At 34.5% G+C, this 27,394-nt stretch overlaps 3 protein-coding genes and 1 non-coding gene across 4 annotated transcripts; all 4 read left to right on the top strand.

The window, feature by feature from the left end:
- The first annotated feature begins 6,016 nt into the window (after positions 1-6,016).
- TRNAI-AAU lies at positions 6,017-6,090 on the top strand. Its single transcript has one exon. It is a non-coding gene; the product is annotated as a tRNA-Ile (tRNA).
- A 507-nt stretch (positions 6,091-6,597) lies between these two features.
- LOC120163290 lies at positions 6,598-11,850 on the top strand. Its single transcript, XM_039173261.1, has 5 exons — positions 6,598-9,561; positions 9,667-9,846; positions 10,087-10,230; positions 10,340-11,008; positions 11,152-11,850. Exons 1-5 carry the CDS (start codon positions 6,598-6,600, stop codon positions 11,848-11,850), a joined length of 4,656 nt encoding a protein of 1,551 aa, XP_039029192.1.
- On the top strand, positions 11,156-13,361 carry LOC120163337. Its single transcript, XM_039173307.1, has 4 exons — positions 11,156-11,905; positions 12,000-12,500; positions 12,587-13,045; positions 13,173-13,361. The coding sequence occupies exons 2-4, from the start codon at positions 12,156-12,158 to the stop codon at positions 13,359-13,361; spliced, it is 993 nt and encodes a 330-aa protein (XP_039029238.1). The 5' UTR covers positions 11,156-11,905; positions 12,000-12,155.
- A 791-nt stretch (positions 13,362-14,152) lies between these two features.
- LOC120163313 (probable disease resistance protein At1g61300) lies at positions 14,153-16,064 on the top strand. The gene is made up of 3 exons (XM_039173280.1): positions 14,153-14,620; positions 14,696-15,529; positions 15,830-16,064. Exons 1-3 carry the CDS (start codon positions 14,168-14,170, stop codon positions 15,902-15,904), a joined length of 1,362 nt encoding a protein of 453 aa, XP_039029211.1. The 5' UTR covers positions 14,153-14,167; the 3' UTR covers positions 15,905-16,064.
- The last annotated feature ends 11,330 nt before the right edge of the window (positions 16,065-27,394 follow it).

Here is a 27,394-nt window from a genome sequence, read left to right as displayed (position 1 = left end):
AAATATAGGATTTTGATGTAAGCCTTTTTAGGATTATTCATAGTATCCTTAAAATATAATTTATTTCAAATTAACCCTCCAAGTATCACTCATTAATTGGTTGGAATGATCATATCATTTTTAAAACAGTCAGACGAAGGGATCAAAAGTCGTGACAACATAAAATTTTAATGTTTATTTAAAAGAATTGCACGAATCAAACGATTTCGATGATATAAAAATTATTGTTATTCTTTAAATAATTAAATTAAAACGTACTCTATATTTTTTTCCTTTTATCCATTGGTTCAGCTTTTTGGTACAAAGAAATAAATAACAAAAAAAATATGAAAGATGCTTTGTAAGAGCATGAAAAAGCTGTTTTCTTTGTGAACTTCATATGAGCTTTCCTATATCAAGGTTGGTGTTTTTTTTAGGGTAATAATTTCATATGAATGACATAATAATCCTCTTATTATTATAATGTGTTGTAATGCTTTGTGTACATTATATTTGTGCTGATCACATGGTTTCTTTGGGGGGGGGGGGGGGTTGTTTGCACTTCCCACAACGCTATATATTAACCAATGTAAACAACATGTTTTAAGGATGGATAGAGAGAAAACGGGTAGAGATGATCGCTCTCTCTAAAATTTTAAATTTTATGTATTTTAGACATTCTTTTTATAATTTTGATTAAAAATCTATTTTCATTTCCTCTAATATAAAATTATATGTTCGTCTAGCATGTTTAATGACCTAACTATTATCAAAATTTTGTTTTGGTCTCTGAACTATTATGAGTTTTATTTTGGTCACTACTTTTCTGATAAATTGGCCCCTAAAATACGTTTTATTCTTAATTGGTTACTAACCATTAAAAATAACAAATATGATGACATGGTCGGATATAATAACATATTAGTCTCTAAAATGTATATATATTATCAATTCTATCTTAATTCGAAATAATTCAATAAATTCAATCCTAATTTTTTAATTATTTCAGTTTGGTTCTCATTTTAATTCTAAATAGTTGAATAAACTTAACATTTTAATAAGATGACAACATGTGTCATCACCCTATTAGTGAAAATTAAAGAAAATATGGACAGACAAACATAGGACTTAGTGTATTAAAACACTTTACCGATGCATCAAGCTAATTAATTGCTATATAGTTGACAAAAAATCAATATCTAAGTTAGAGTGTGGTTGATACAATACTTAGATATTATTTAAATTTCTAAAGAAAATATAAGTTTACTTTGTCTTACTCTTAAATTGATATTGACATATTTTGTATTATAAGGAATGAAAAAAACCATATTAAAAGAAAATCAAAATCCAATCATTAGTTATTTTTTTTAATTTAATCATAATAAAACTAAAAAAATACTAAAAAGATAAATGTATATGATTTATTTAATTAAATAAATGGGTAAACTACGTGTTTAATACTTAAACTATCAATTTTGGTCCATTTTAGTACATAAACTATCGATTTTGGTCCATTTTTTCAAAATCATACATAACGTTTAGTTTTTGTTTTATTTTAGTATCCTACTATTAAAAACTTAACGGACAGACTCGTCGGCTGTCGCATCCGTCAGCTGATGAAGCCCAAACTTTCTAGCCCGCACCTTATTGATCCCCTAAATACGATTTAGACCTCCGTTTCAACAAGTAACACCTCACTCTCCCCAAATCGACGATGAACTCTTCGATTTCTTCATCCTTCGATCTCCATGGTTTGTCGTCCGATGGGCCAAAATTAGACTATGTTGGTCGAATTGTCATTCTCTCGTGGTCCACCGTTCAGATTAGTCGTTCGTCCACCAGAGCTATGCCACGTCATCCTGTCCATTAAGTTTTTAATAGTGGGGTACTCAAATGAAACAAAAACTAAATGTTAAGTTTGATTTTGAAAAAAAATAAAAGTTTAAATATTAAAATTGATCAAAATTAATAATTTAGATACTAAACATTAGTTTACCCTAAATAAATTATATGTACCACATTATTGTAAAAATGGGTCATGAAGTAAAGGGGAAAAACAGCTAGCATCCATGGCCTGCTGTCAGTTTCCATGAACTTCACTGTCAAAGGGGCAGCTTTGGGGTTTTATTTTTTACTATTATTATAATTAGCCAATGCCCGATGCTTCACAATTGGCTTTTGGAAGCATTTGTGTTGGGTCAACAAGTAGGAACAGGTATTGGATCGTTGTGGATTGGCATCTTCCTCCAAGAAATGGATAAGACATTGGAGATTGAGGGAAAATACGATAAAGTGGGAAAATACAGTAAAGTGGGAAAATTAAATGATTTTTGAACAAAATTTTCACCCTTTACTTGCCCAAGTTGGCAGCCTTCAACTCTTTTGATCTCTTTGTTTCTTTTTGTGAATGGACCAAATTTCATCACATAACTCTCCTTCCCCTCGCCTTTGCTTTTAAATGTCTTTTTGGCTTCTTTTACATTATATTTGTACGCTTCTCTTTATCCCAGTTAAGAGTTTAAGATTTAGGGTTTAGAGTTTAGGTTTAAGGATTATAATTTAGGGTTTATGATTTTATATTAGAAGTATAAAATTTTAGTAATTTATATTGTAAATTTTAGAGATATAAATTTAGAAAACTTTAAGGATGTATAATTATATTATCAATAAAAAGTGTAGAAAAAATGTTTAAATTATATGTACGAAATTAAAATTTAAAAGAGGGTGACTACCTCTAATACCCTGAAGTCAATCCTTAACTTTTAACCTCTTTTTGTATTACCTTATTTTAGAATAATCGTATTTAAGCTCTTAAAATATAGTTATATTATGCCTTCTCTGAATCTCCTCCAGAACAGATTCTCTTGATGTTGTGTTTTTCATATGGTTTGTCTTGACGTTTCCGTAATTCTTTAAGATCTTTGGAGGTTCCTATACTCTTAAGTTTAGTAAAGTCGATGTCCACATCTTTTAAAGAAATTGTAGTCTCTCGACATAATCTCTGTAGATTTATGTGATTTGTTATAGCAGAATCTATTAATAAATAACTATAGTTATCTGTCATATCAATTTATGAGTAGTCATCATAACTTTAAGTTTAACACTAAAGATCACATAAAAGCTAATATATATGTTTGAAAAAATGTAATAAAATAATAAAATTAAATTACTTTAAAAACAAAATTTCCACCCTTTACCTGCCCAAGTTGGCAGCCTTCAACCATTTTGATCTCTTTGTTTCTTTTTTGTGAATATTGCTTGCTTTCAAATATCTTTATTACTTACTTTTCCGTATATTTGTTCACTTTGCTTGCTTTCAAATATCTTTATTGCTTATTTTACCGTATATTTATTCACTCTTCACAAATGCATGATTTTATATTAGGAATATAAAATTTTAAAAATATATATTAAATATTTAAAAGAATAAAATTATTGTATAAAAAATAAATAAAATTATAAAATTTCAAAGAAAATATAATTATATCATCAATCGAAAATATTCAAATTATATAAAAAATAAATTTTCTAAGAGTGTGACTACGCCTAACACCCTTAAGTCAATCTCCGATCTTAACCCATTTTTGTATTACTCTAGTTTAGATTAAACATACTTTAAATCAATTTTATTGGAATAATACATTTTTACTTTTTTTTTATTGAAATGGTACTCAAACAACATTATTTACTAAAATGGTACCCTTTTGGAAAAAGTGCACGAGTCGATTTCTCCAACTGGCATCGTCCAAGACTAAAATGAAAAGAAATAAAAAAAAAGAAAATTTTGAGTAAAAAATTGTATGAATTTATTAAAAAAAAAACAACACGAGCTGTATGTGTCTTCAATACGTAATTGCACAAACACGAGCCGATTGAACGACGAGAATGATGCACATGTATATTTCTTGTCTTCATTTTATGAATAAGTGTATATTTAGAAGATTATATTTAAACACTTTTAAAAAAGATTTAATGAAAAAATAAGTACACAAACTACGTATTAAGTTAACTTTAGGTGCCTAAATAATTTTTTTACTCAAAATATGTGTCTAAATTTTTTTTGCTCAAAGTAGTTGTCTAATGTTTTCAGCGATACACTTTTAGGTACATATACCATAACGGTCATTAAAAAAATCGTTATCTAACACATGTCCTAATTATATATATATTTTTAAAATTATTTAAAAAATTAAAAATTATTTTTTAAAACCCAATTTTTAAAAAAATCACAAAAAACCTTAAAATTCTTAATTTTAAACCCCATCACCAGCCTCGTCAACTATCTCTGACCACCATCTCCACGACTGAACGACCACTCATCTGTCATCGTCAATCTACTAATCGGTCACCCACCTAATGTTAACAAAGAGTATAGTTTGAACATTTATTTTTTCATTAAGCTTTTTAAAAAAAATTAACAAGAATTTGTTGGTTTTGAGTTGTCAAAAATATTTTCTAAATTTGATCAAACCGTAGTAATACAACAGTAAAGACAATTGTTGATGCTAGGCTTACGAGTATTCACCGGAAACAACTATCAGATCTTTTTATTTGATCTAATTAAATCAATCAAGTGCTTTAGATCCAAGCTAGCATTTAATACCAAAGTTGATATCATACCGACAAAGTACTTTATTAGTACGACATTAATATTTGAAGACTTAATTATATTTTTTTAAGGTTTAAGGACTATTTTAGAATCATGACATGCTTTGGGGTTGTTTGGTGAATTAACCCAGTCTTATTATAATAAGGAATATAATTTTTTTTTATAAATCGGATGAATACAAGATAATAACTGTTCAAAGACCTTTAATCATTTAACAATGATTGAATGTTCATATTCCTACATATGTTATGTTTGAACCGAGACTCCAAGAAATAACAAAAGGTCTCTTATCTTTTAAGATCGCTTGATTCGTGTGCTCATAAATAATGGTAGGAAATAGGATATTGACATGATTTGGTTGAAGGGAATGAATCTGATTAGGCTGTTTTAGGGTTCGAAATGGATGCATGGTTGGTGGCAAGCACTATTGCGGAAATATTGGAAAGTTGATGACATTTTCTAATTCGAGCATCTTCTTTTTGGCTATGCACCTTTGTCCAATATCATATGAATATATAAGATAATGTTATTTTCACTGAAAAAAATCACATCAGCAATTTTATTATTTTTTAACGATGGATGATCAAAATTAAATCAAAATATAGCGTTAAGAGCTAACCTAGTTAAAGTGGACTAGATTTGTTAATAAGGTGAGTTTATTTAATACCTCCTTCAAACATATATATACATCAAGTAGTTTCAGTTATAAGAAGAAATATTATTCTCTTTAGATGTCTCAAGTTCAAGCGGTTGGGCATGTAGACTATCTCTACGTTGTCAATAAGTTAAGAAAATTTTGAATAAATAATATATCTTATAGTCGTACCAAACTATTCAAATATATGTATATATTAGTTCATTTATCGTTGGTTAAACATATTGCGCGGAATTAAAGAAGAAACGATTAACATTTTTTTTAATAGTCTAGGTAACATGTGTTTAAAACTTTTTTAATTAATTGATAACGCACACGTACTCTGCAGGCCTGCAACAACTGTTCGGATCCAGAAACTCTACTAAAAACAACATTTCTTTTTACTATTAAGGTCACTTGATGTTCAACATATATTCTCGTTGTTCAATCTTATAAATAAATTTAAAGAGCTATCACATATTATTAAAGATTAAAACAACATAAATATAAATTAATAAGCATATAAGAAAGCAAAATATAAATAAATTTTGAACTTGGAGAGCAACATCTAAAAAATTTCAGTAACTTTTAACACAAATGAAAGGATCACAACTCATGGATTTAACTAATAATCAAAATATGATTATTGAAATCCTTGTAAATAAGAAAGGAAGAAAACAATCCTCATTTTATTTACAAACTAAAAAAATGTTTTATGAATGAAAGGGAAAAAAAGGAAATCAATCCTGTTTTATGTATTGTAGAATTACAAATATTTTAGACATGAAACTAATGCCCTATTAGCTCAGTTGGTTAGAGCGTCGTGCTAATAACGCGAAGGTTGCAGGTTCGAGACCTGCATGGGCCATTAATTTTTCCCCTTGATATAAAACGCCGCCGTTTAATTCATTTAGTGCTCAACATTTTCAGAAGATGAAGGATCCCTTGTTTTCTACTCTATTTCATGAATAGTACCTCCAATTATTGACATGATCAAGTTAGTTTCGTTGCACGATTGAAATTCCATTTGCTCTGTAGTTTTGCAGGATGTTTCAAAGTTTAACTTGAGAAACAAGTAAAGAACATTCTTTTGGGATGATAACTTAAACAACTTTATTATATGCCTTTCTCTTTTGGTTTTGCTTTTCTTGAATAATTTTAATTTAAAATGTGGAGCTTCCACTTTATGCTTGAGATTGAATTAAGGGATATGAAAAAAAAATCAGTGGTAGATTTAACTTCTACACTTTTAGATTTTAACTTCTTTGTTTTACTGTTTGATGCTTGCTTGCTTTCGCCTCGTCTTCTTTGCATTGAAACTCCTTTTGCTCTATAATATTGCTATTCATTCGCTGCTACTTTGATTTTGAACAAAATGGAGTTTCTCACTGGGTTTAAGCGTTACATGTCGAAGCCCGAGAGTATTCAGAATCTGAAGCAACAAATTGAGAAACTGAGATATGAAAGGGATAGAATGCAGCGTCTGATTGAAGTCGCTAATGAAGAAGAGACCAACCAAGATGTCCGGAGATGGGTGATTCATGCGGAGGAGACAATCAAGGAAGAGGAAGAGATATTGGAGAACCTCGAAGCACAAGCAAAGAAGAGGTGTTTCCTTGGCCTGTGTCCTAATTTGAAGTCTATTGACTTGCTTAACAAGAAAGCTGAAGAGAACTTCCAAAGTGTTGCAATGCTCCTTGTGGAAGCATCTTTATTCGAGTTCACCAGAAAGAGGGTCGTTGAGGAGCCAAGGACTGCTGAGGAGCCAAGGGCTGCCGAGGAGCCAAGGACAGCTGAGGAGCCAAGGGCTGCCGAGGAGCCAAGGACTGCTGAGGCGCCAAGGACTGCCGAGGAGCCGAGGACTGCCAAGGAGCCGAGGACTGCTGAGGAGCCGAGGACGGACTACCTGGAGACCGAACCTAGGATTGTTCAAGATTTCGAAGCTTTTCCATCAAGGGAAGCTACACTCAAGGAGATCATGAATGCCCTGGAAAATCCTCATCCCAAGATCATCGGTGTATGGGGGATGACTGGTGTAGGCAAGACCACACTCGTGAAAGAGGTTGCCAGGAGAGCCAGGGAAGAAAGCTTGTTTGATGAGGTTGCAATGGCAACTGTTTCGAAGAAAGGAAACGTAAAAGAAATTCAAGGGAAAATTGCAGATGCCTTAGGCCTGAAGTTCGATGACGAGAGCCTATTTTTAAGAGCAACGAGGCTGCAGCAGTGGTTGAAGAAAGGAGATAAGAGTGTTCTTGTAATTCTAGATGATGTTTGGCATGACCAAAGAACGGAACTAGAAGAAATTGGGATTGCTTTTGAAGGTTACAAGAGTATTGCAAGCGAAGACGATGCCGGACTATCGATGCGAAATACCAGTGAAAATGCTTTTCGGAAACTCTCTGCTGTTAGATTCAAAGTATTGCTGACTTCCACAACCGAACAAGCACTCAGTGATATGAAAACTGAAAGCATGCACAAACTGGAAGTGCTACCAAATGAAGAAGCGATGAAGTGGTTTCAAAAAATGGTGGGCGGTATAGCAATGCACATGCACCCCGCTTATGAAAGTACAATGAAGCGAGTGGTGAAAAACTGCGCAGGTTTACCAGTTGCTATTTCAGCAATTGCAATTACAATGAAGTTCAGAATACGAACCTTTAGTTTCCTATTGGATGCTTTGGCAAGTGAGACGGGTCCAATTCCGACCAAAGATGAACACCTTGCAAGTGTTTACTCTACCATAGAGTTGAGTTACAGATTATTAGAGAAATCAGGGTTGCAGTCCTTGTTCCAGCTCTGTGCCTTGCTGCCCCAAGGTTCTCACATTCAAGCATCTGACTTATTAAGGTACAATTTGTGTTTGAAAATAAATAAAAATGTGAGCACATTGGAAGAAGCAAGAAAAAGTGTGAACGACCTCAAAGCTGCAGGTTTACTACTCCGCAGCATCAACAATGATAACCTTGTGAGAATGCATGTCATTGTTCGTGATGTCGCTATTTGGATTGCATCTGAAGAGCAGGGAATATTTGTCATAGACGATGAAGTCCGTATGAAAGAGCTTCTAGAGAAAAGAAAGCTCAGATATTGCAGTGCTATCTCGCTTCCATACAGTGACATCGATGAGCTTCCCGACCAGTTGGAATGCCCCAAGCTAAAATTGCTGGTTTTGTTAAACAAAAGACCATCATTAAAAGTCCCAGATGCTTTCTTTGGGAAGATGACTGAACTCTCGACGTTAGAGTTGGCTGGTTTGAATTTTCGCTCCCTGCCTTCGTCTTTTACTTCTCTAAGAAACCTTCAAATGTTGCGTTTCGATGAATGTGAGTTGAATGACATTGCAATTATTGGGAGTCTGAAGCAATTGGATACCCTTAAAATTCTCAGTTCTGATATTCAGATATTGCCCCGGGAAATAGGGACACTAACCAGGCTTAAGTCCCTAGACTTGAGCAATTGTTCCAAGCTTAAAGTCATTCCAGCCAACATCATATCAGGCATGTTTAATTTAGAAGAACTGCTTATGCGCAACAGCTTCGATCGATGGGGTGCCGATGGCAATGCCAGCCTTAATGAATTGAAGTCTTTGCCTGGTCTAAATGCTTTGGAAGTCCATATTCATTCTGTTGAAGATATGCCAGAAGAATTATTCTCCAAAAGATTGAACCGGTACAAGATTCTTATTGGGGAAATCTGGGACTGGTCAGGGAAGTATGAAAAGGAGAGGATGCTGAAACTCAAGCTTACTAATGGACTTCACTTGGATCGCGGAGTACAACAGTTGTTGCAGAAAACTGAAGATCTAACTTTAGATGAATTGCAAGGTATCAAGAATTTGCTGTATGAGGTGGATGGAACTGGTTTTCCACAACTCAAGAATCTCCAAGTACAAAATGGTTCCGAAATACAGTTCCTTATTAACTCCATGGAGGTAGCTTCACATAAAGCCTTCCCTATTCTGGAATCATTGTTTCTTCAGAATCTGATTAATTTGGAGAAGATATGTCAAGGCAAACTCGAATGTTTCAAGAGATTGAAAATCGTAAGTGTCGAATGTTGTGATCGGCTGAAGAATCTGTTTCCATTCTCCATGACCAAAATGCTGGTCCAACTTCAAGAAATTAGAGTCTCAAAGTGCAAAAGCATTGACGAAATTGTTGCTGAAGAAAGAGAGCAGAGTTCTGGTACAGCAACCAATAAAGCCGATTTCGGCCGATTGCAATCCTTAACACTGCAACTTCTACCAGAGCTTAGTAGTTTCTGCTCCAAAGAGAAGAGTCGATCCATTTATCAACTCGAACCGATGAACTCAAGGTCTTGGATACTTTTCAATGAAAAGGTACTAGTATTACCATATATATCATGTTCATTCAATTATAGAAACATATTCTTATAAACTCAAAAGAAAGATTAAATTTTACTGAAATGGTGTATATGCATGTAGATTTTATTTCCTGTCCTTGAGAACCTGAGATTGTCCTCCATCAGCATAGAAAGGTTATGGCAGAAACCATCATGTTGTAGTCAGACTTTGACAAGCTTGGCTATTGAGGGTTGTAGTAACCTTAAACATCTGTTTTCGCCGTCTATCACTAGACGCCTATTGCAACTCAAACGATTAGAGGTAATCGACTGCAAGTGTATAAGAGAGATTATGGTTCCAGATGATGTAGAGAAAAATGAAAATGAAAAAGAAAAAGAAATAGAAGAAAAAGAAAAAGGAAAAGAGAAAGAGAAAGAGGAAGAAAAAGAAAAGATTGTCAAGATAGTGTTCCACAAACTAAATTCCCTGAAAATGAAAAAATTGGTGAACTTAGTCGGGTTCTGCTCGAAGGATTATTTTCTCGAATTCCCGTCTTTGAAGCTTTTGGAGATAGATAGTTGCCCTCAAATGAAGGAATTCATGAACAAATCTCAGATCACAGACATCACAACTGTCGATGGAACTCCAGAAATAAACAAAGAGAATGATAATCATTTAGGTGCACAAGCTTTCTTTGATGCAAAGGTGAACAATTCCCCATTTTTCTTCAGTCTGAATTCTCATTTACCTTCTTTACATAGATTATGTGAATTAATTCTTGTAACATTTTACTCGTTGGCATGAAATTACGCAGGTTGCATTTCCTAAGCTGGAGAAGTTGAAAATCTCCCACTTGGAAATTGTGAAGTTATGGCACAACCAACTGCATACAGATTCCTTTAGCCAACTAAAAGAAGTGAAGGTTGGATATTGTAATGAGCTATTTTCCATTTTCCCATCCAAGATGGTGTTGAATTTCCAGGGACTGGAAACTCTAATAGTTGTCAACTGTGATTCACTACAACATATTTTTGAGTCATCGGACATCGAGTTAGCCACTCAGTCGAGAGAATCTCATCTTTCGAAGCTGAAACATATATATAATGAGGATTCTAGCATCAGTGCCTTTGAAAATATACGAAACGTATATGTTCGAGACTGTTGGAGTCTGAAAAGTCTTTTTCCAGCATCAGTGGCAATATGTCTACGACAACTAGTGGATCTCACAATCAATTCATGTGGAATGGAAGAGATTGTTTCAGAGGAGGATGGATTGAACCATGTTAATAAGTTTTCCTTTCCTGAAGCACGCTGTCTTACGCTTTGTAACCTGCCTCAACTGAAATACTTTTACCCAGCAGCTCATGAAACTGAATGGCCAAAGTTAAAAATGTTGAAGACTTATCATTGTGGCCAGGTAGAAGTATTTGGGACGAAAGAACATCTGTCCTCATTTCAAAAGCCACTCGTCTTGATCGAAAAGGTACGAATCTGCAATATCCTATATTCATGTGCAAACTGATGAGGTGCCTATAAATGAAGATTGAAGTTGTCAATTTTCAACATGCAGTTAATGTCAATTTGCTATAAACTAACTCTAACTAGTCTCTTTTGATGGATTCTTAGGTGATTCGTAATATGGAGGAATTGTCTTTAAAAAGCAAACACATTTCAAAAATATGCAATCGTCAAGTTCCGATAGGCATCTTCAGCCAAATGAAAGTTCTTCAAGTGCTTGGCAATGATGACAAAACAGTTCTGTTCCCATTTGTGATTTACTGTGATCTCGAAGCGAACTTCAGTGGTGAAGGAAATGCAAGTGAAAAGGAACAGGTTAGTCTTCCTAACCCCACCCATTTAGGGGATGAAAACTCACAAATACACCATGTTTTCCCAAATCTTGAAACTCTTGAAGTTAGAAGATGTGAGGGTTTGATCGGTTTGGGACCCTTCTTGGCATCCTTTCGAAATCTCAAAATTTTGGACCTATGGCAGTGCTATGCTGTTGCCTTAATCACATCTTCAGCAGCTCGAAATCTGATGCAACTGATAAAAATGAGGATCAGAGACTGCAGTACAGTGAGAGAAATAGTTGCAAAAGGGAAAGATGATGCAAAAGACATGATCAGTTTTAGCAAGTTGAAATGTTTGGTGCTTCATTATTTACCTAACCTCGCAAGCTTCTGTTCAGAGGAGTACAACTTTCAGTTTCCATCCTTGGAACAAGTTATTGTAAGACAATGTCCCAAATTGAAGATCTTTTGTCAGGGAGGGTTTGATCACCCCAGAGTTACACAGAGTGCAGCTGTCAGAAGAGGACTATAAGGGCTTTTGGGCTGGAGACCTCAATACCACCATATGCCAGTTGCTCGAAAACACGGTACTTAGCTCTCTTTTCAGTTAAAGAAAGAATATGGTAGTCTTTTTTTTCTTCTTATTTTCAATAACATTTGCAATATGTTTGGTTTTAATAGGTAAGATATTATGAACCAGAGCATTTGGAACTTCATAAGCTTCCCCAGTTGGAGGAAATTTGGAATACAGTTCCTCAAGGAATTGTAGATTTCAAAAGACTCAAATTTCTCAAAGTGTATAACTGTAACAACTTGAGATACCTATTAACTGCTTCCATGGCTAAGGATCTTGTTCAACTGCAGCAGATAAAAGTAAAAAAATGCAGAAGAATTGAAGAAATCATCAGAGATGACAAATCCACCCCAAAGAAAATCATATTCCCTCAGCTTAAAACAATAACTATCAAGTCTTGTTCGGTAATGACATGCTTTTATTTGGGAACTTTTGCATTGGAATGTCCAAACTTGAAAGAAGTTAAATTAGTTAGCTGTGCAAAGATGGTTGCATTTGCATCTACTGTTTCAAACCAGCCTCAGGTTGTGAACATTGGTGATGGATATTCAGAGATTCTTGCGAAGGACACCTCCAATGTCTCCGCTAAACCCTTTTTCAGTGATAAGGTTAGGCTTTCTCACCATTTCTCTGTCATCTCTTTTCATGTACCTAACTGTGTTCTGTTATTAACGAAATCGTATGATATTTTTAGGTGTCATTACCTTTGTTAAAGGAGTTGACAGTGGAAGACATGGGGAACATGGAGAGGATATGGGATGATCAACTTGAGATCAACTCTTTCTCCAAATTAAAGCACCTTGAAGTGCATAGTTGTGTTAAACTATCAAGCATTTTCCCACTTAATGTGCAGGGAAGGCTTCAGAGACTGAAAAATTTGCAAATAGTTGAGTGTGCTTCACTAGAAGAAATATTTGAACCTGAAATCACCGAGGCAGAAATAAACATCAAGTTTGTATTTCCTCAAGTGACATACCTGAACCTTTATAAGCTACCAAAACTGAAGAGTTTCTACTCCGGGGTGCACACTACCGAATGGCCATTACTGAAAAAAATGGATGTTTATAGATGTGACAAATTGGAGATATTTGCTTCGGAATATTCGAGCTCCCACGAAACACAAGGACTGCATCTCTTGTTTTGGATCAATAAGGTATGTGAAATTAGTAAAAGCAGATGAACATGTTCTACTTTCACCATAAATCAATCTGCATTTAATCCATAAGCATTCTCTGATTAGCAATTCTTGCCTCGGTTTAACACGTTTTTCGACTGAACAGGGCACATTCCCTTGTTTAGAAGAACTGAGATTGGAATGCAATGCCACTATGAAAGAGATATGGCATGGACAACTCCCAGAAGGGTATTTTAAACTGAAAGTTTTGGAGCTCATAAATTTTCCTGCACTGACTGTTCTTCCATCTTATTTCTTTCGGTCACTATCTGATCTTGAAAATTTTTGTTGTTAGTAATGCTTCCTTTAATGAAATATTCATATGCGGAGAACTTGGGGGTGATGAAAATCTGGAAGGGCCAGTTGCTCAGTTAAGCATACTGAGGTTATCCAAACTCCATGAGCTGACAAGTCTTTGGAAGGAAAGATTCAATCCTGGAGAAATTTTCCTTAACATGAGAGTTCTACAAGTGCAGGATTGTGGTAAATTAAGTGTTTTAGTGCCACCCTCAGTGTCTTTCGAGAATTTGACAACTCTAGAAGTGTCGAGGTGTCAAGGACTCAAACATTTATTCGCACACTCCACAGCTAAAAGCCTGGTGCAGCTTACCAGAATGAGCATAATCGATTGCAAAATGATAGAAGAAATTGTAGAATACTCAGGCGATGAAGTAAAGGAAGGGATCGAATTCACTCAGTTAAAGTGTTTGGGACTCAGTTGTCTGCCAAAATTGGAAACCTTTTGCTCAGGAAACTGCACCTTTGCATTCCCTTCGCTGGAAACTGTAACCTTGAGACATTGCCCAAAGATGAACATTTTTCCTCAGGTATGGTTTATGGCACCAAAACTAAAACCAGCATATTCAACAGAAGCTGCAGGTGAAGGCCACTGGGAAGGCGACCAGAACACCACCATACAACTTTTGTACATGGAAACGGTATGCATTGATCCCAAGCTTTTATCCTCATGGTTACTTTTCTGTAGCTTCATTCCCATGTTTTGCAGGAAACAAGAAGGTTATTGGAAAGCCTTCTCTTAATGAAATTATTTCGGTATTGTAATGTGTTGCTTTTTATAGATTCACTGCCGTGAGATCGAGTATGTGGTACTCCATGATTCTTTCCAAGCTGATGGAAATAAGGAACTGGAATCCACAAGGAATTTTGGACTTTAAAAACCTTAGGTTTCTGAAAGTTTACAACTGCAGGAACTCGAGATATCTATTTAATCCTTCCATGGCCATGGACCTTGTGCATCTTGAGAAATTTGAGGTTCTTGATTGTGAGATGTTGGAAGAGGTAATAATCACAAAAGGATTACCAAAAAAAGAAAGGATGAGCAAGAAAATGTTCCCTAAACTAGTCACTTTATTGCTTATTGCTCTCCCCCATCTCACAAGGTTTTGCTCCAGAAATTACCTCGAGTTCCCCTTCTTGAAAGAACTTTGGATTCAGAGTTGCCCTATGTTGAAGACATTCATCTCCAGTTCTGCAACTAGAAACAACTCAAGACAGAATCTAAATACCAGTTTGACAGTTCTATGTGATGAGAAGGTTATCAAAACTCCTTTACTATACCTTTATCTCCACTTCTGTTAAGTTATTGATGCAAATCTTATAATTATGCAGGTGGCATTTCCCTCCTTGGAGAAATTAGGAATCATAGACATGGGAAACCTGAGTAAACTTTGTAATGAAATTTCCATGACTTCATTCTCCAAACTGAAAGTCTTGAAGCTCATGGGCTTACCTAAGCAGCCAGATGTTATTCCATCTGATTTCTTTCTGTCCTTGTCTAAGCTTGAAAGGCTTGTTGTTGATGGTGCTTCCTTTGCTGAAATATTTCAGCGTGAAGGCATTGAGGGAAATATGCAGGCATGGGAACTGGCTAGTTTCAGTGATTTACGATTGTCAAAACTTCCCGAGCTAATGCAACTCTGGAAGGAAGAGTTTCAGCCTCAACCTCGAATACTTTTTCAAAACCTGAAAACTCTAAAAGTATTGGAATGCCCCAAATTCAAGCATTTAGTTTCATCCACAGCGTGTTTCCAAAATCTAACTACTCTTGAAATATCAAAATGTCATGGACTTAGTACTCTAATAACACCCTCAACAGCTAAAACCATGGTGCAACTCAAAAGGATGATGATAACAGATTGCAGAAAGCTAGAAGGAGTCATAGCAGATGCAGATAATGGAACGTACAGCATCATTTTCAAGCATCTGGAGTATTTCAGACTTCAAAGCTTACCGGTGCTTACAAGTTTTTGCTCAGGGAAGTATCACTTTGAGTTCCCGTCTTTGGTTGATTTAGTTGCAACTGAATGCCCAGAGTTCAGTTTTTTTTGTAAAGGAGAAATAAGCACACCATTGCTAAAAAGAGTACATCCTACAGAAGACGGAGACAGACCTTTTACAGATAAGGACCTTAATACCACCATAGAAGGATTATACAGAGAAAAGGTACGTTTATTTACCAAATTTTCACAATGATATGTAGGTCTAGGCACCTGAGCATGAGTTCTTTGTTTCCTTAGCTGATATCAGAACATGCAATAGCAACACACCAGAAATGTTCCAACACATTGGATTCTTTATTTTCCTTAAATTCAAAAGGACATGAGAAACTTCTGCATGATGGAATAAATCCAAGAAAAATGGAAGGCCGTTAACATATCCCAAATGCATCATTTTGATTTTCTTTGCATAGCCTTTGCACTTTTGACCTTTGACTGTCATACTCACTTTGTCTCTGCAACTCAGACTCGAAATGATGTGAAAGAGTTGGAGTTTCTTCAGTGGACGTTGTCAGGCTTGTGGAGACCTTCAGCTGAGTGAAAGGTCATATGAAGTTTATCATCAACTTTGGTGTGGAAGGTTTATCTCATCCAGTCTCTTAGTCCCCGTTCTCTACTTCATTTTCCTCCTTTTTTTACTTTTATTTCATCAACCGAATGGAATCAAAGATAAGGATTCGTAGTTCCTATATTCTATCATTTCCTACGGAATTTGCAGTTGTTAAAGGTTCATGCCTGAACTCATCGAGTGATATCGGTAATAAAATGAAATATTATTGTAACACCACCCACCCATATCCGATCCGGATACGAATCCGAGATGTCACATTAACTATTCAAAACATGTACTTTTATAAAAACCATAGAAAATTTAAAACTTCCATTCTATAAAGTTATTCTTTTATATAAACATGTTCAAAACATTATCAAACTCCATCAGAGCGTACATACTTAAAGACTTTGTTTACATGCCAACATACTAAATTACATAACAAGACATATTTTACAAAATATTTTTGATCTGATCTTCGAGTGGAGATATGTTGTTCTGCTGGTCCTAAGCTTGATCCTCTTGCTTATCAACACCTACGCGTAAGACACTTACACGCTAAATCATAGACTTAGTGAGTCATGTAAATACATATGCAAACTAACAAATGTATGTACATATCATGCAATATAACATCATACTTATATACATACTTAACCCATCATTAACATGCTTATTATTACTCATTTTATTATCACTAATTTCCTTCCTATCATATGAGTAAATGCTTGACAAAAACATATAACCTAGACCCCAATTCACCACAATGCATGAACCATTACTACTATCATATCATACACAAGCACATATAATCTCATATAACAAATACACATATGCACTTATTATTATTATTAACATGAACTTATCATTTATACATATCATATAGCACATATACCATTTCACAAAGAAACACACATATTATCATAGCAAGTGATTTATTATCTTTAAAGCCCATGTATACTTTTGAGAACTTAAGGTATGTGAGTACATAGAAGTTGTGCACATATGCTGTCACCACAGCTCGTAATATTCGCACTAGGGGCGCGTAGAATTTTTTCCGAAGGACCACTATGTCCCGAATGACCACATAGAACACATATGTCCCGAATGACCACATAGAACACATATGTCCCGAAGGACCACGTAGAACCCTCGACTCTTGGCATGCCAACTATACTTATAGCTCTCATAACACATAACATGGGCATTATCTGTTATATCATTTCACATATTCACATAGGCACATAGTTTACTTTCACGTAGCACATTTCCATATACTTCACATTCAAGTATCACATAGCTTCTCACATTTACTTGTATTCATTTTCACATAGCTCATGGTCATGGTTCTTATCTTATAAACATATTTTCACATATATATGTTCTCACATAATTCATATCATTTCTTATACAATTACATAATTCAATTATATCATTTAACATACATAGCATATCATATAACATTCTAATAGAGTCACGTCATTTATCACACATACCTACATTCATATAGACCACATGTATATATAAACACATATTTTCTCATCTTATAACTTATATTACATATGCATGTAATCTTATGACTTATTATCAAGTAGCTCAGGTAACATTCTTCTATTGTTTCATATATCATTATCAAATAACACATATCACATAAATGCATATCACATAACATGTAATACAAACAAGGCACATTCACATAATACACAATCCTAATCATGCTTCGACTCATACTATCATATATTCATATAAATCACATATAGAAATGCACTTACCTTTAACATATGCATGGACTCAGATACATTTAAGCCTCATATCCCTATATGCTTATATTCACATACTCATGCCACCTAATATAGGAATTAGACTTATCACACGTCTTAATTTCATAGCATAACTTACTCTTATCATCGTGTACGCACCTGGGTCTCAATGGACACTACCAATCTCTTATTCTTTCTTGCGAATCTCAATCTGACAGCCTATCCGAACTTTGCTTTCGATCAATATCTATACGAATACGAAATTAAATAATGTAGAGATTCGAACTACTTAATACAATTCATATCAATATAACTAATTAAAACTCTAATTTCAACTTTCCAACTTAAGTGGTATCAGTACCACCCCCAAGGTACTGATACCTCTATGCTAGGGTACCGATACCCTACCCAGGTACCGATACCAAAATTAGGTTTGAAGTTTCCTGGGTATCGATACCCTCCACATAGGTATCGATACCTCTTTCATATAGTATCGATATTATTCATACAAGTATCGATACCCCATGCATCAGTTCCCCATAAATGGCCTTGTAGTATCGGTACCCACTCAACAAGTACCGATACCCCTTGCCCAGATTTTCATTTTTAAGCCCGAAAATTTAACACTTTGCCCCCAAATTCTACTTGTTAACCTCTTTTTATGCCTTAAAATTTATCTATACATATGTAAACCCTCTTTAAACACTATAACACTTCATTATCCTCAATATCTCACTATAACTCTTGAATCAAAGAATTTCATCAAACTTTCCTTGTATTCTAAATTCAATTCTAATGCTTTAAACTTCTTAATCCTTCTTATTGCAAGTTAAAAATCTCATCAAAACTCTAAAAACCAAACCATATAAAAAAATTCATCTTAAAACTCATTTTACAAATCCCTTCCTAATTCACTCATCTTATTGTTTAAATCTCATATAAGCTTTCCTTAAGCTTATTTAACACCCAAAGAATCAAAACCCACTTGGAAATTCAAGAAATCAACAATAAAAATTCAACTTACCTTGTAGCTAGAGCCAACGTGAACAAAGGAGATGTATATATGACATATGTATATGAACAAAGGAGAAATGATATAAGCCATATGAAACAACCTACGTGATTCCATGAAAAGTAATATGAAATATGTGACATGGATATGCAGGAAAAATTATATGAGCTATGTGATAAAGGTATGGAAATGATATGTCTATGAGACGACATAAGAACAAGATATAAGATATGTGATATGTGAAAGTGAATCATATGAAAATGTTCTACATGTAAGTGAACTATGTGCATATATAAATATGTGAAATGACATAAATGATAATGTCCATGTTATGTGATATGAGAGCTAGGGGTATAGTTGGCATGCCAAGAGTAGAGGGTCCATGCAGTCCTTCGAGACAATTCTACGTGGTCCTCCGAGACATATATGTATTCTTTGGAACATGTATGAGGTCTTTTAAGACACCTACTTGATCTTTGGTATATGTATATGATTCTTAAGGAATTTCCATGTGGTCCTTATGGACAAATCTTATATGGCACTACGGTGCAATTCTACGCGACACTTCGATGCAAATTTCTACGCGATCCTTCGGGAAAAAAATTCATATGCCACTCAGTGGGACTTGTACGAGCTGTGGTGACAGCAATAGTGCACAACCTCAATGTAATCAAATTCCTTAAGTTCTCAATAATGTACATGGGCTGATAAGAGACAATAACAAATACAATATATAAGATGCATATGCTTGTGGTGATATGAAATGTATTGCATGAATTATAGGATGCTATGTGTATTTCTTTGTGAAATGATATGTGTTCTATGATATGTAAATGTTCAACATGTTATATGATCACAAGGAATTAGTAACAATAATATGAGTATTGAAAAGCATGTTAATGATATATGTTTTTATATGATATGATAGTATTAATTATTTATACATTGCTATGAGTATAGTAATGTTACATGATTTCATGCCTCACTACGTCATCGACTTAGCGTGTGATTGTTTCACACGTAGGTTTGGAAAACGAAAAGAGAAGTAAAGAGGAACAAGACATGTCAGCTCTCCTTACCGAAGATCAGATCAGAAATGTAGATCGAATTACATGTATTTTGTTAGAAAGAATTTAGTTGGCATATAATAAAAAAGAATTATATTGGATACGCTCTGATCGAGTTTTGGAATGTTTTAAACATATATATGTAAATGGTAAATGTATAATGATGAACGTTTTAAATTTTATAAGTTTTATACATGTTTTACCGAGGTACTGTAGCAGTACTGTAGCAGGGTATCGGTTCCCTGTAGCAGGGGAATCGATACCCCTGAAGCAATCTAGAAAATTTTTAGAATTCGGTACTGTTCACAGTACTGTTCATTATTGTTCATACGGTATTGTTCATATCATATTTTACTGCTCATAAATAAGTTTTTGACTTAAATTTTTATAATGAAGCATACTTTAATAGAATATTATTGTATTTTCTTAATATGAGTTCAAATATTTTATTATTTTGTAAGAATATTGTTTTAAAAAGTCAATGTAACATCTCGGACTCGTATTCGGGTCAGGTACGGGTCAGGGTGTTACATATCACATAAATGCATATCACATAACATGTAATACAAACAAGGCACATTCACATAGTACACAATCCTAATCATGCTTCGACTCATGCTATCATATATTCATATAAAATCACATATAGAAATGCACTTACCTTTAACATATGCATGGACTCAGATACATTTAAGCCTCATATCCCTATATGCTTATATTCACATACTCATGCCACCTAATATAGGAATTAGACTTATCACACGTCTTAATTTCATAGCATAACTTACTCTTATCATCGTGTACGCACCTGGGTCTCAATGGACACTACCAATCTCTTATTCTTTCTTGCGAATCTCAATCTGACAGCTTATCCGAACTTTGCTTTCGATCAATATCTATACGAATACGAAATTAATGAATATCGAGATTCGAACTACTTAATACGATTCATATCAATATAACTAATTAAAACTCTAATTTCAACTTTCCAACTTAAGTGGTATCGGTACCACCCCCAAGGTACTGATACCTCTATGCTAGGGTACCGATACCCTACCCAGGTACCGATACTAAAATTAGCTTCGAAGTTTCCCGGGTATCTATACCCTCCACATAGGTATCGATACCTCTTCCATATGGTATCTGTCGACACTCATTTTTCGTCTCATTTTTTTTATTATTATATTATTAATTATTATTAATATTTCTATTTTTTATTTCTCTTTCAGGCCTTACAACGACCTGGATTTGACCCGACCCAGAGATAACTCGAACCGAGTAGCCTCTGAATGCTCCAGCCAAATGTTTCAGCCGGCCACCAAGCCACCAACTTACCTAATATCATCATCACCTACGTCAAAGGCCATGATATCAATAAAAATATCATCACTCACTAAAACATAACCAACCCATCATTCCACTACATGATTCCACTACATGATTCCACTACCAATATTATATTGAAATTATCATATTCCAATTAGATGATGGAGATAATTGGTAAACCATAAAAGAGGGGGATACCAGGTAAAACACCAGAGGGGAGAAAAAACGTGGGAGGAGAGACGGGAGAGAGAAAAGGAAAAAAAGGCTTTAATGATTATGTCGGATTCTCTCCATTGATCGGAATCTCCGATCACCATTCCGAACGGTCAAAAGTTGCGTAAGACCATCACGAACAACATACTGAAAATTCAGGACGATTAGACGGTGGACGACGGTGGATCGGAGAAAATAAGCCGAATGGTTTTTGGCCTCTTGCCTGCGATCGGGATCTCCAATCAACATTCTGAACGGTCAAAAGTTGCGCGAGACCAGTACAAACAACATACTGAAAATTTAGGACGATCGGACAGTGGACGACGGCAGATCAGAGAAAATAAGTTGAACTGTTTTTAGCTTTTTTTCGGCGATCGGGATCTCCGATCAATACTTCAAACGGTGAAAAGTTGTGTAATGTCAACACAAACAGCATACTGAAGTTTCATGACGATCGGACGGTTGACGGTGGTGAATTAGAGAAAACAAATCCAGACGGTTTTTGGCCTTTCGCCGGTGATCGAAACCTCCGATCAATATTTCGAACAGTCAAAAGTTGCGCGATGTCAATATGAACATCATACTGAAATTTCAGGACAATCGGACGGTGGCACGGCAGCGCAGCAACACGATGGCCGATGAATCATTTATGACACATGTTATATATTTTTGGTATAATTTCTGCTTAATCCCTGAACTTGTATGTGTGTTTTTCATTCCAGCATATGAATATATATGTTTTCTTGATTTTAACACTATAGTTTCTGTTATTTTATTTTAGTCATCAGTTTATGTTATTTTTGTTTGTTTATGCATTTGGCGTGTAATTTTGATTAATTGGTGTTCTATCCTTTAAATTTAATTTGTTGTGTTTTGATTTGGTCTTTGTATTGCATGTTTATTTAATTTTAGTCACAAATGTTGATTATTTTGTTTTTGTCATTTAGACATTATAGTTCTATGTTTTTGCATGTTTCTTTTTAGGTCCTAAAGGTTGATTTATTTCTTCATACATTTGACCATTTAATATATGCATGTATACTTTAATTCTTACTTTGTTTGTATTTAAAAATAGTAATATTTTATTTAATATGGTTTAATCCTTAAATATAGTTATTTCGTGAAATTTGTATTTTGAAGTTAATATGTTTTTTAAGTCACTTTTATACATTATATATTAATATATATATAAGTTATAATGTATATAATTTGTGGTGTTTAAATATTTTATATAACATCCTTCGTATTCTTTTAATTAAATTCATCGAGAAAAGACAGTTAGATCGAATCTGGTCTCGTCTCTGATATTAATTAATTGAATACCCTTATTCTCATTAAATATTGGTAAATAATAATTAATCAATTGCTTGATAGTTTTTTACTTTTGCATGTGTTTTTAAAGGGTTTTCAAAATAATAATGTTAGATCATAAATAATGAATATATTTTTATCTCTAAAATTATTTTGAGTGTTATTATTTTGAAATTAGAATGAAATTTAATATTTTTTTATTTCGATTGGAGTAAGAATCGATTGCTTAAGGTATTATAGATCATTTCTTTCTCGATAGGAAATAATTAAATTATTATTCTTTCATCCAAAATTTCGAAAAATATTATTTTAGGGGATCATAAATCAAATTAATTTTGAACTTGTACATTTTATTGCAAAGACAATTAATTAATCGACTAGTTACCGATTTAGGGCATTGTGGGGTGCTAATCCTTCCCAACGTGTAACAGACTCCCGAACTCATTTTCTGGTAACGCGAACCTAAATTTGTTGTTTTAATTAAAATTAATTTTTATTTAAAATGACAAAACATTTTTGGGTGTCCAATCACACCTTAATCAAAGATTGGTGGCGACTCATCGAACAATATTTTTATCATAAAGGAATTTCCAAATTTTCGAAACGAGAGGTTTTTTAATCACATTCACTTTTAATTTAAATTTAATCTGAAGAGAATAATTAAAAATTGGTGTGGTTTTCAAAATCTCATCCCGGAAAAAAACCGTTTCGACAGCTTGGCGACTCCGCTGGGAACCTTTTTTTAGAGAGTCAGGCCATTAGTCGATTAATAAATTGTCTTTGCAAATAAAACTACAAGTTCGTTCTAATTTGGTTTTTGATCCCCCTATTTGGTTTTAATATTGTTTGTTCAGAATTTGATTAACCAATAAATAGTTGTACTGATCTGTTTGTTAATGGTTTCAGATTAATTATGTCTAAAGAGGATTGATTTTTTGAGTGTCTTGTGATTATGTGTTGTTTTCACTTTTCCTCACACACTGCACATCTGCATTTGTATAACATGAGCTAAAACCCCGCTCCGTCCTATTTAAGTAAGAGTAAGTAACTACTCCCTCGTGTGGTTTTCACCTCTGTGCGGGATAGTGGAACGCTCTTTGGGCTCATGCCTTATGATCCTCGTGAGGTTTTCACCTCCGCAATGACATAAGGAAGTGTGTCCCCTCGAATTGAACTCGATCCGAAAGCCTGTGATGGGCCAGGATTGAGGGTTCGGTAGCCCAAGGGGGCACCGACAAAGGACAATTCGATGACCCCTTACTTTAGAACCGAACCCAGCATGTAGTAAACTTAGAACCCAGATACAACTTTACCTAGATCATATGATCCTGTGAGGAGAGTATACAAGGAAAAGCTTATTTGAGCATTCTTTAGTGTAATTTTAATTTCTCGAATAAATGTATGCGAACTAGAAATCATACGGTTAGGTTTAGTTTTCAAACCAGTATGTGAATTAGATATCATGCGATTATGATTTTTTTTGTGAATAACAAAGCCTGTGGGTAGAAATCCTGTTTGGGTAAGATCTACTAAGCACGATTGAGTAGTCAGCATATGAGGGTAGGTTTTATTTAATGTTTTCTATACTAATTATTTTGTTATTTATCTTATGTGGACTAACCTATTTTTTCCTGTGTATATTTTATTGTGATTTTTTTGCATTTGCATCTTCATATCATCTAAGGTATTAATTCGTAAGTGATTGACTAATAAGAAGCATGGTCATAATGAGGCAAGAAATTCTTAACCATGTACTAAAAAATGGGATATCCAGAGACATTCAAGTGATTCATGAAAAAGAACGTCCGATGAATGAAGAAATTTAAACCTGATTGAAGAATGATTCATGAAGATGGACATCCGATAAATAAAGAAATCTGAAATTGATTGAAGCCGATCCATGAAGAAAGGCATCCGATGAATGAAGTTTGAAGTTGATCTAAGATTTTATTTCAAAGGAGCGGAGGCCGAAGATGTTCCCTCAGGAGATAAATACAGTAATACCAAGGACGAGAAGACCCTTCATAAAGACACGAAGACCATTTCGCATTGGAAGTAAAAATGGAGATTTCAAGATTCAATTTAAGGACATTTGACGTCATCAAAGTTGATAAAATATGCCGATAACTTTGAGATGTAATGTTATATTCTATGAAGAGTACAACTCAAGAAGATGAAGAAATGGAGAATCACAATTGTATTTTAACTATATGGTGTTATGAATTCTTGTTGTCTAAATGAAAGTTGTTCTATAGTGGTCACTTTTGGAATTAATGCCTTTTGCATTTGCATTTGCATTCTTATTTTTGCATTAGCTTATTAATTTATTTATTTTGCTAATGTTACCTTTTATCATTTTATTATCATTTTCATACTAACTAGTTTATATGTTGTTTTCTTTATCTGCATTGCATGATCATGACATAATCAAAAGGTGTTGATTTTTGAGTGATCATCATAGTAAAAGGTTTTCATGACAGACAAAGGGTTTCGTGATCAAGCAGGCTATAACACAGTTAAGAAGTGGCATCCTATGAAAACTCCGAGAATAGTGGAGAGATCTGCACCCAAAGATCACATGGCTGAGGAAGAGTGAAAGGAGATAAGAGAGTTGAGAGAGCATATGTCTAGGATGATGGATATAATAGATGCTTTGGCCAAAGAAAGTGAGTCTTCTACAACAGAAAAGAAAGAGCTCGATGAAAACAATCTTGAGGTGTCAAATATGCAAGAGATTACTTTAGAGCCCGTTGATTTTAACTAGTATGAGGAATCACACACAATCATTGTTCGTATCAATAAGCTGTTTGGAAACGCCAAAGAAATAGTGGAAACTATAGAAGTTCAGAAGGTTGAAAAGAAGTCATGCAGTCGAAATTCGATGATATTTGATAGTCTACTCCCGATATCAGGGGAAGTAAAACAGGAAACTCCAGTCCAACCCAAGTCGATAGGTGGCTCTCGTTGTGATTTCATCCCAATATCATACAAGGAGTTGTATGATGCATTGTTAGAAGCCCGAGAAGTGGCCCCGCATTATGTGAAACCTTTGCAGCCTCCATATCCAAGTTGGTATGACGTCAACGTTCGTTGTGAATATCATGTTGGAGTTCAAGGACATTCTATTGAGAATTGTTCTACATTCAAACGTCGAGTCCAACTTCTTCTAGATCATGGGGTATTGGAGTTTGAATTGAAAGGACAACCCATTTTGGTAACGGATTATCCTGCTGAGTTTAAACCAGAAGTGACCAAAGGTAAGGGTATCAGTGAGGGCATCCAGGAAGAGGATTGTTTGCCAAAGTACGAAGCTCATATTCATCATTTAAGGAGAAAAATAATAAATTGAGTAGAGAGATGGAAACCATGCAAGATGTTTTTTGAAGGATCAGTCAAACCTTTAAATTTACTGGTATAGGAAATGTCCCAGATGAGTGGATAACAGGGGTCACTAAACTGAAAAATGATGCTGAACAATGGAGAAAGAATTGCAAGGTGCACGAATGTCAAGCCGAGAAGTTTGCTCATGATTTACAGATTGCAGAAAGAATGCACAATATAGCTGTTAATAATTTGGGAAAATATCATGAAGCTGAGCTAGAAGCCACTAAAGCTAAGAACAAGAAGTTGATGAAGATTATGGATGACTGTAGTGATCTTATGAAAGAGTTTCATAACCGCAATGACTTTCTTACAAGGAAAAATCAACAACAGTGTCTGTAGCTCCGAGAATTGGCGCTTAAGATAGAGACAAGGGACAAAGTCATGAAAGAAGTTATGACCCAAGCAAGCGATGTGGTTCACAAATGGGTTGATTTAGCTAGCTTTGCAAGAGAATTGAAGCAGATTGACAACTCAACCCCCGAGCATGAGTGGAAGTTACTTTGGCTTTTGAGAGAGATAAAGAAGTTAAGAGTTAAAGCTATTCCTTATGTGTAAAGTTGTTTGATATATCAAAACTTTTGTGTTAAATGAAAGTTGTTTTAAGATGATCACTCTGGAATGACACCTTTTGCATACATACATTTGCATTGCATTTGTTTATTTAAGCATTTTATGTGCACTAGTTATGAAAACATGAAAATATTTTATGGAAGGTTATGTAACAGTAATATTAAGATCATTCATTCATACTAATTCTTCTTCATCATGAACAAACAAATGGAAACAATGGATGACGAGCTCGAGTGGGGCACCAGAGTACAATGTGTAACACCCGATCGAGTTAAACGCCACTGTATCAAAGAATAATATATAGCATCTGTTTGGGTCAGGTGTTGCTACATTAAATGAGTAATGGGGCATCCAAATTAAGAAGAGATCATTTCATTCACCAGGGAGCTTTATGCCATTTGCAACATCTTGTTTGATCATGTTTTGATCCTTTTTCCCAGCTTTTTGAAAGGATTTTTTTTAAATGAACTTACGTCATTTTCCAAGATCATGAGCAGTGAATCAAGTCTTAATCTTGTAATTATTTGAATATCAAATGAATTAAAAGTTCTTTTACTACTTCATTAATTATATTCTTTTGACAAGAGGCGAGATTAGACCTTCCATGTCTCATCCAAAGTCGAAAGAACCATTGTTGAGTTTCTTACCCAGAATAACACTAAGACTGAACTTTGATATCACTTCCCCAAGAAACCATAAAATCATGCCTTTATTCTCCTCGAGGCACCAAAACCTGTACTTTACATTCCCAGACAGAAATAACGTTTCCATAATATTACCTTTTCAAAAGTACGACTTTAAAGTCACACATTTCCCTTCCTAGACATAGAACCAACAT

Source organism: Hibiscus syriacus, unplaced genomic scaffold (assembly GCF_006381635.1).
Source record: "Hibiscus syriacus cultivar Baekdansim isolate YM2019G1 unplaced genomic scaffold, ASM638163v2 tig00111440_pilon, whole genome shotgun sequence".
In the NCBI taxonomy this organism is placed as follows: domain Eukaryota; kingdom Viridiplantae; phylum Streptophyta; class Magnoliopsida; order Malvales; family Malvaceae; genus Hibiscus; species Hibiscus syriacus.
The sequence above is the reverse complement of the archived record's forward strand: the minus strand, read 5'-3'. Positions and strand labels throughout refer to the sequence as shown.

What these genes read in the sequence shown, in the direction of transcription:
- LOC120163290 (XM_039173261.1), top strand. Translation starts at nt 6,598, where the DNA reads ATGGAGTTTCTCACTGGGTTTAAGCGTTACATGTCGAAGCCCGAGAGT. An exon ending in GGATACTTTTCAATGAAAAG is followed by an intron (nt 9,562 to 9,666) that starts GTACTAGTATTA and finishes ATATGCATGTAG; the next exon opens with ATTTTATTTCCTGTCCTTGA. An exon ending in AAGCTTTCTTTGATGCAAAG is followed by an intron (nt 10,231 to 10,339) that starts GTGAACAATTCC and finishes GAAATTACGCAG; the next exon opens with GTTGCATTTCCTAAGCTGGA.
- LOC120163313 (XM_039173280.1), top strand. Translation starts at nt 14,168, where the DNA reads ATGTGGTACTCCATGATTCTTTCCAAGCTGATGGAAATAAGGAACTGG. An exon ending in CAGTTCTATGTGATGAGAAG is followed by an intron (nt 14,621 to 14,695) that starts GTTATCAAAACT and finishes ATAATTATGCAG; the next exon opens with GTGGCATTTCCCTCCTTGGA. An exon ending in AAGGATTATACAGAGAAAAG is followed by an intron (nt 15,530 to 15,829) that starts GTACGTTTATTT and finishes TCTGCAACTCAG; the next exon opens with ACTCGAAATGATGTGAAAGA.
- LOC120163337 (XM_039173307.1), top strand. Translation starts at nt 12,156, where the DNA reads ATGGCTAAGGATCTTGTTCAACTGCAGCAGATAAAAGTAAAAAAATGC. An exon ending in AACCCTTTTTCAGTGATAAG is followed by an intron (nt 12,501 to 12,586) that starts GTTAGGCTTTCT and finishes TGATATTTTTAG; the next exon opens with GTGTCATTACCTTTGTTAAA. An exon ending in TCTTGTTTTGGATCAATAAG is followed by an intron (nt 13,046 to 13,172) that starts GTATGTGAAATT and finishes TCGACTGAACAG; the next exon opens with GGCACATTCCCTTGTTTAGA.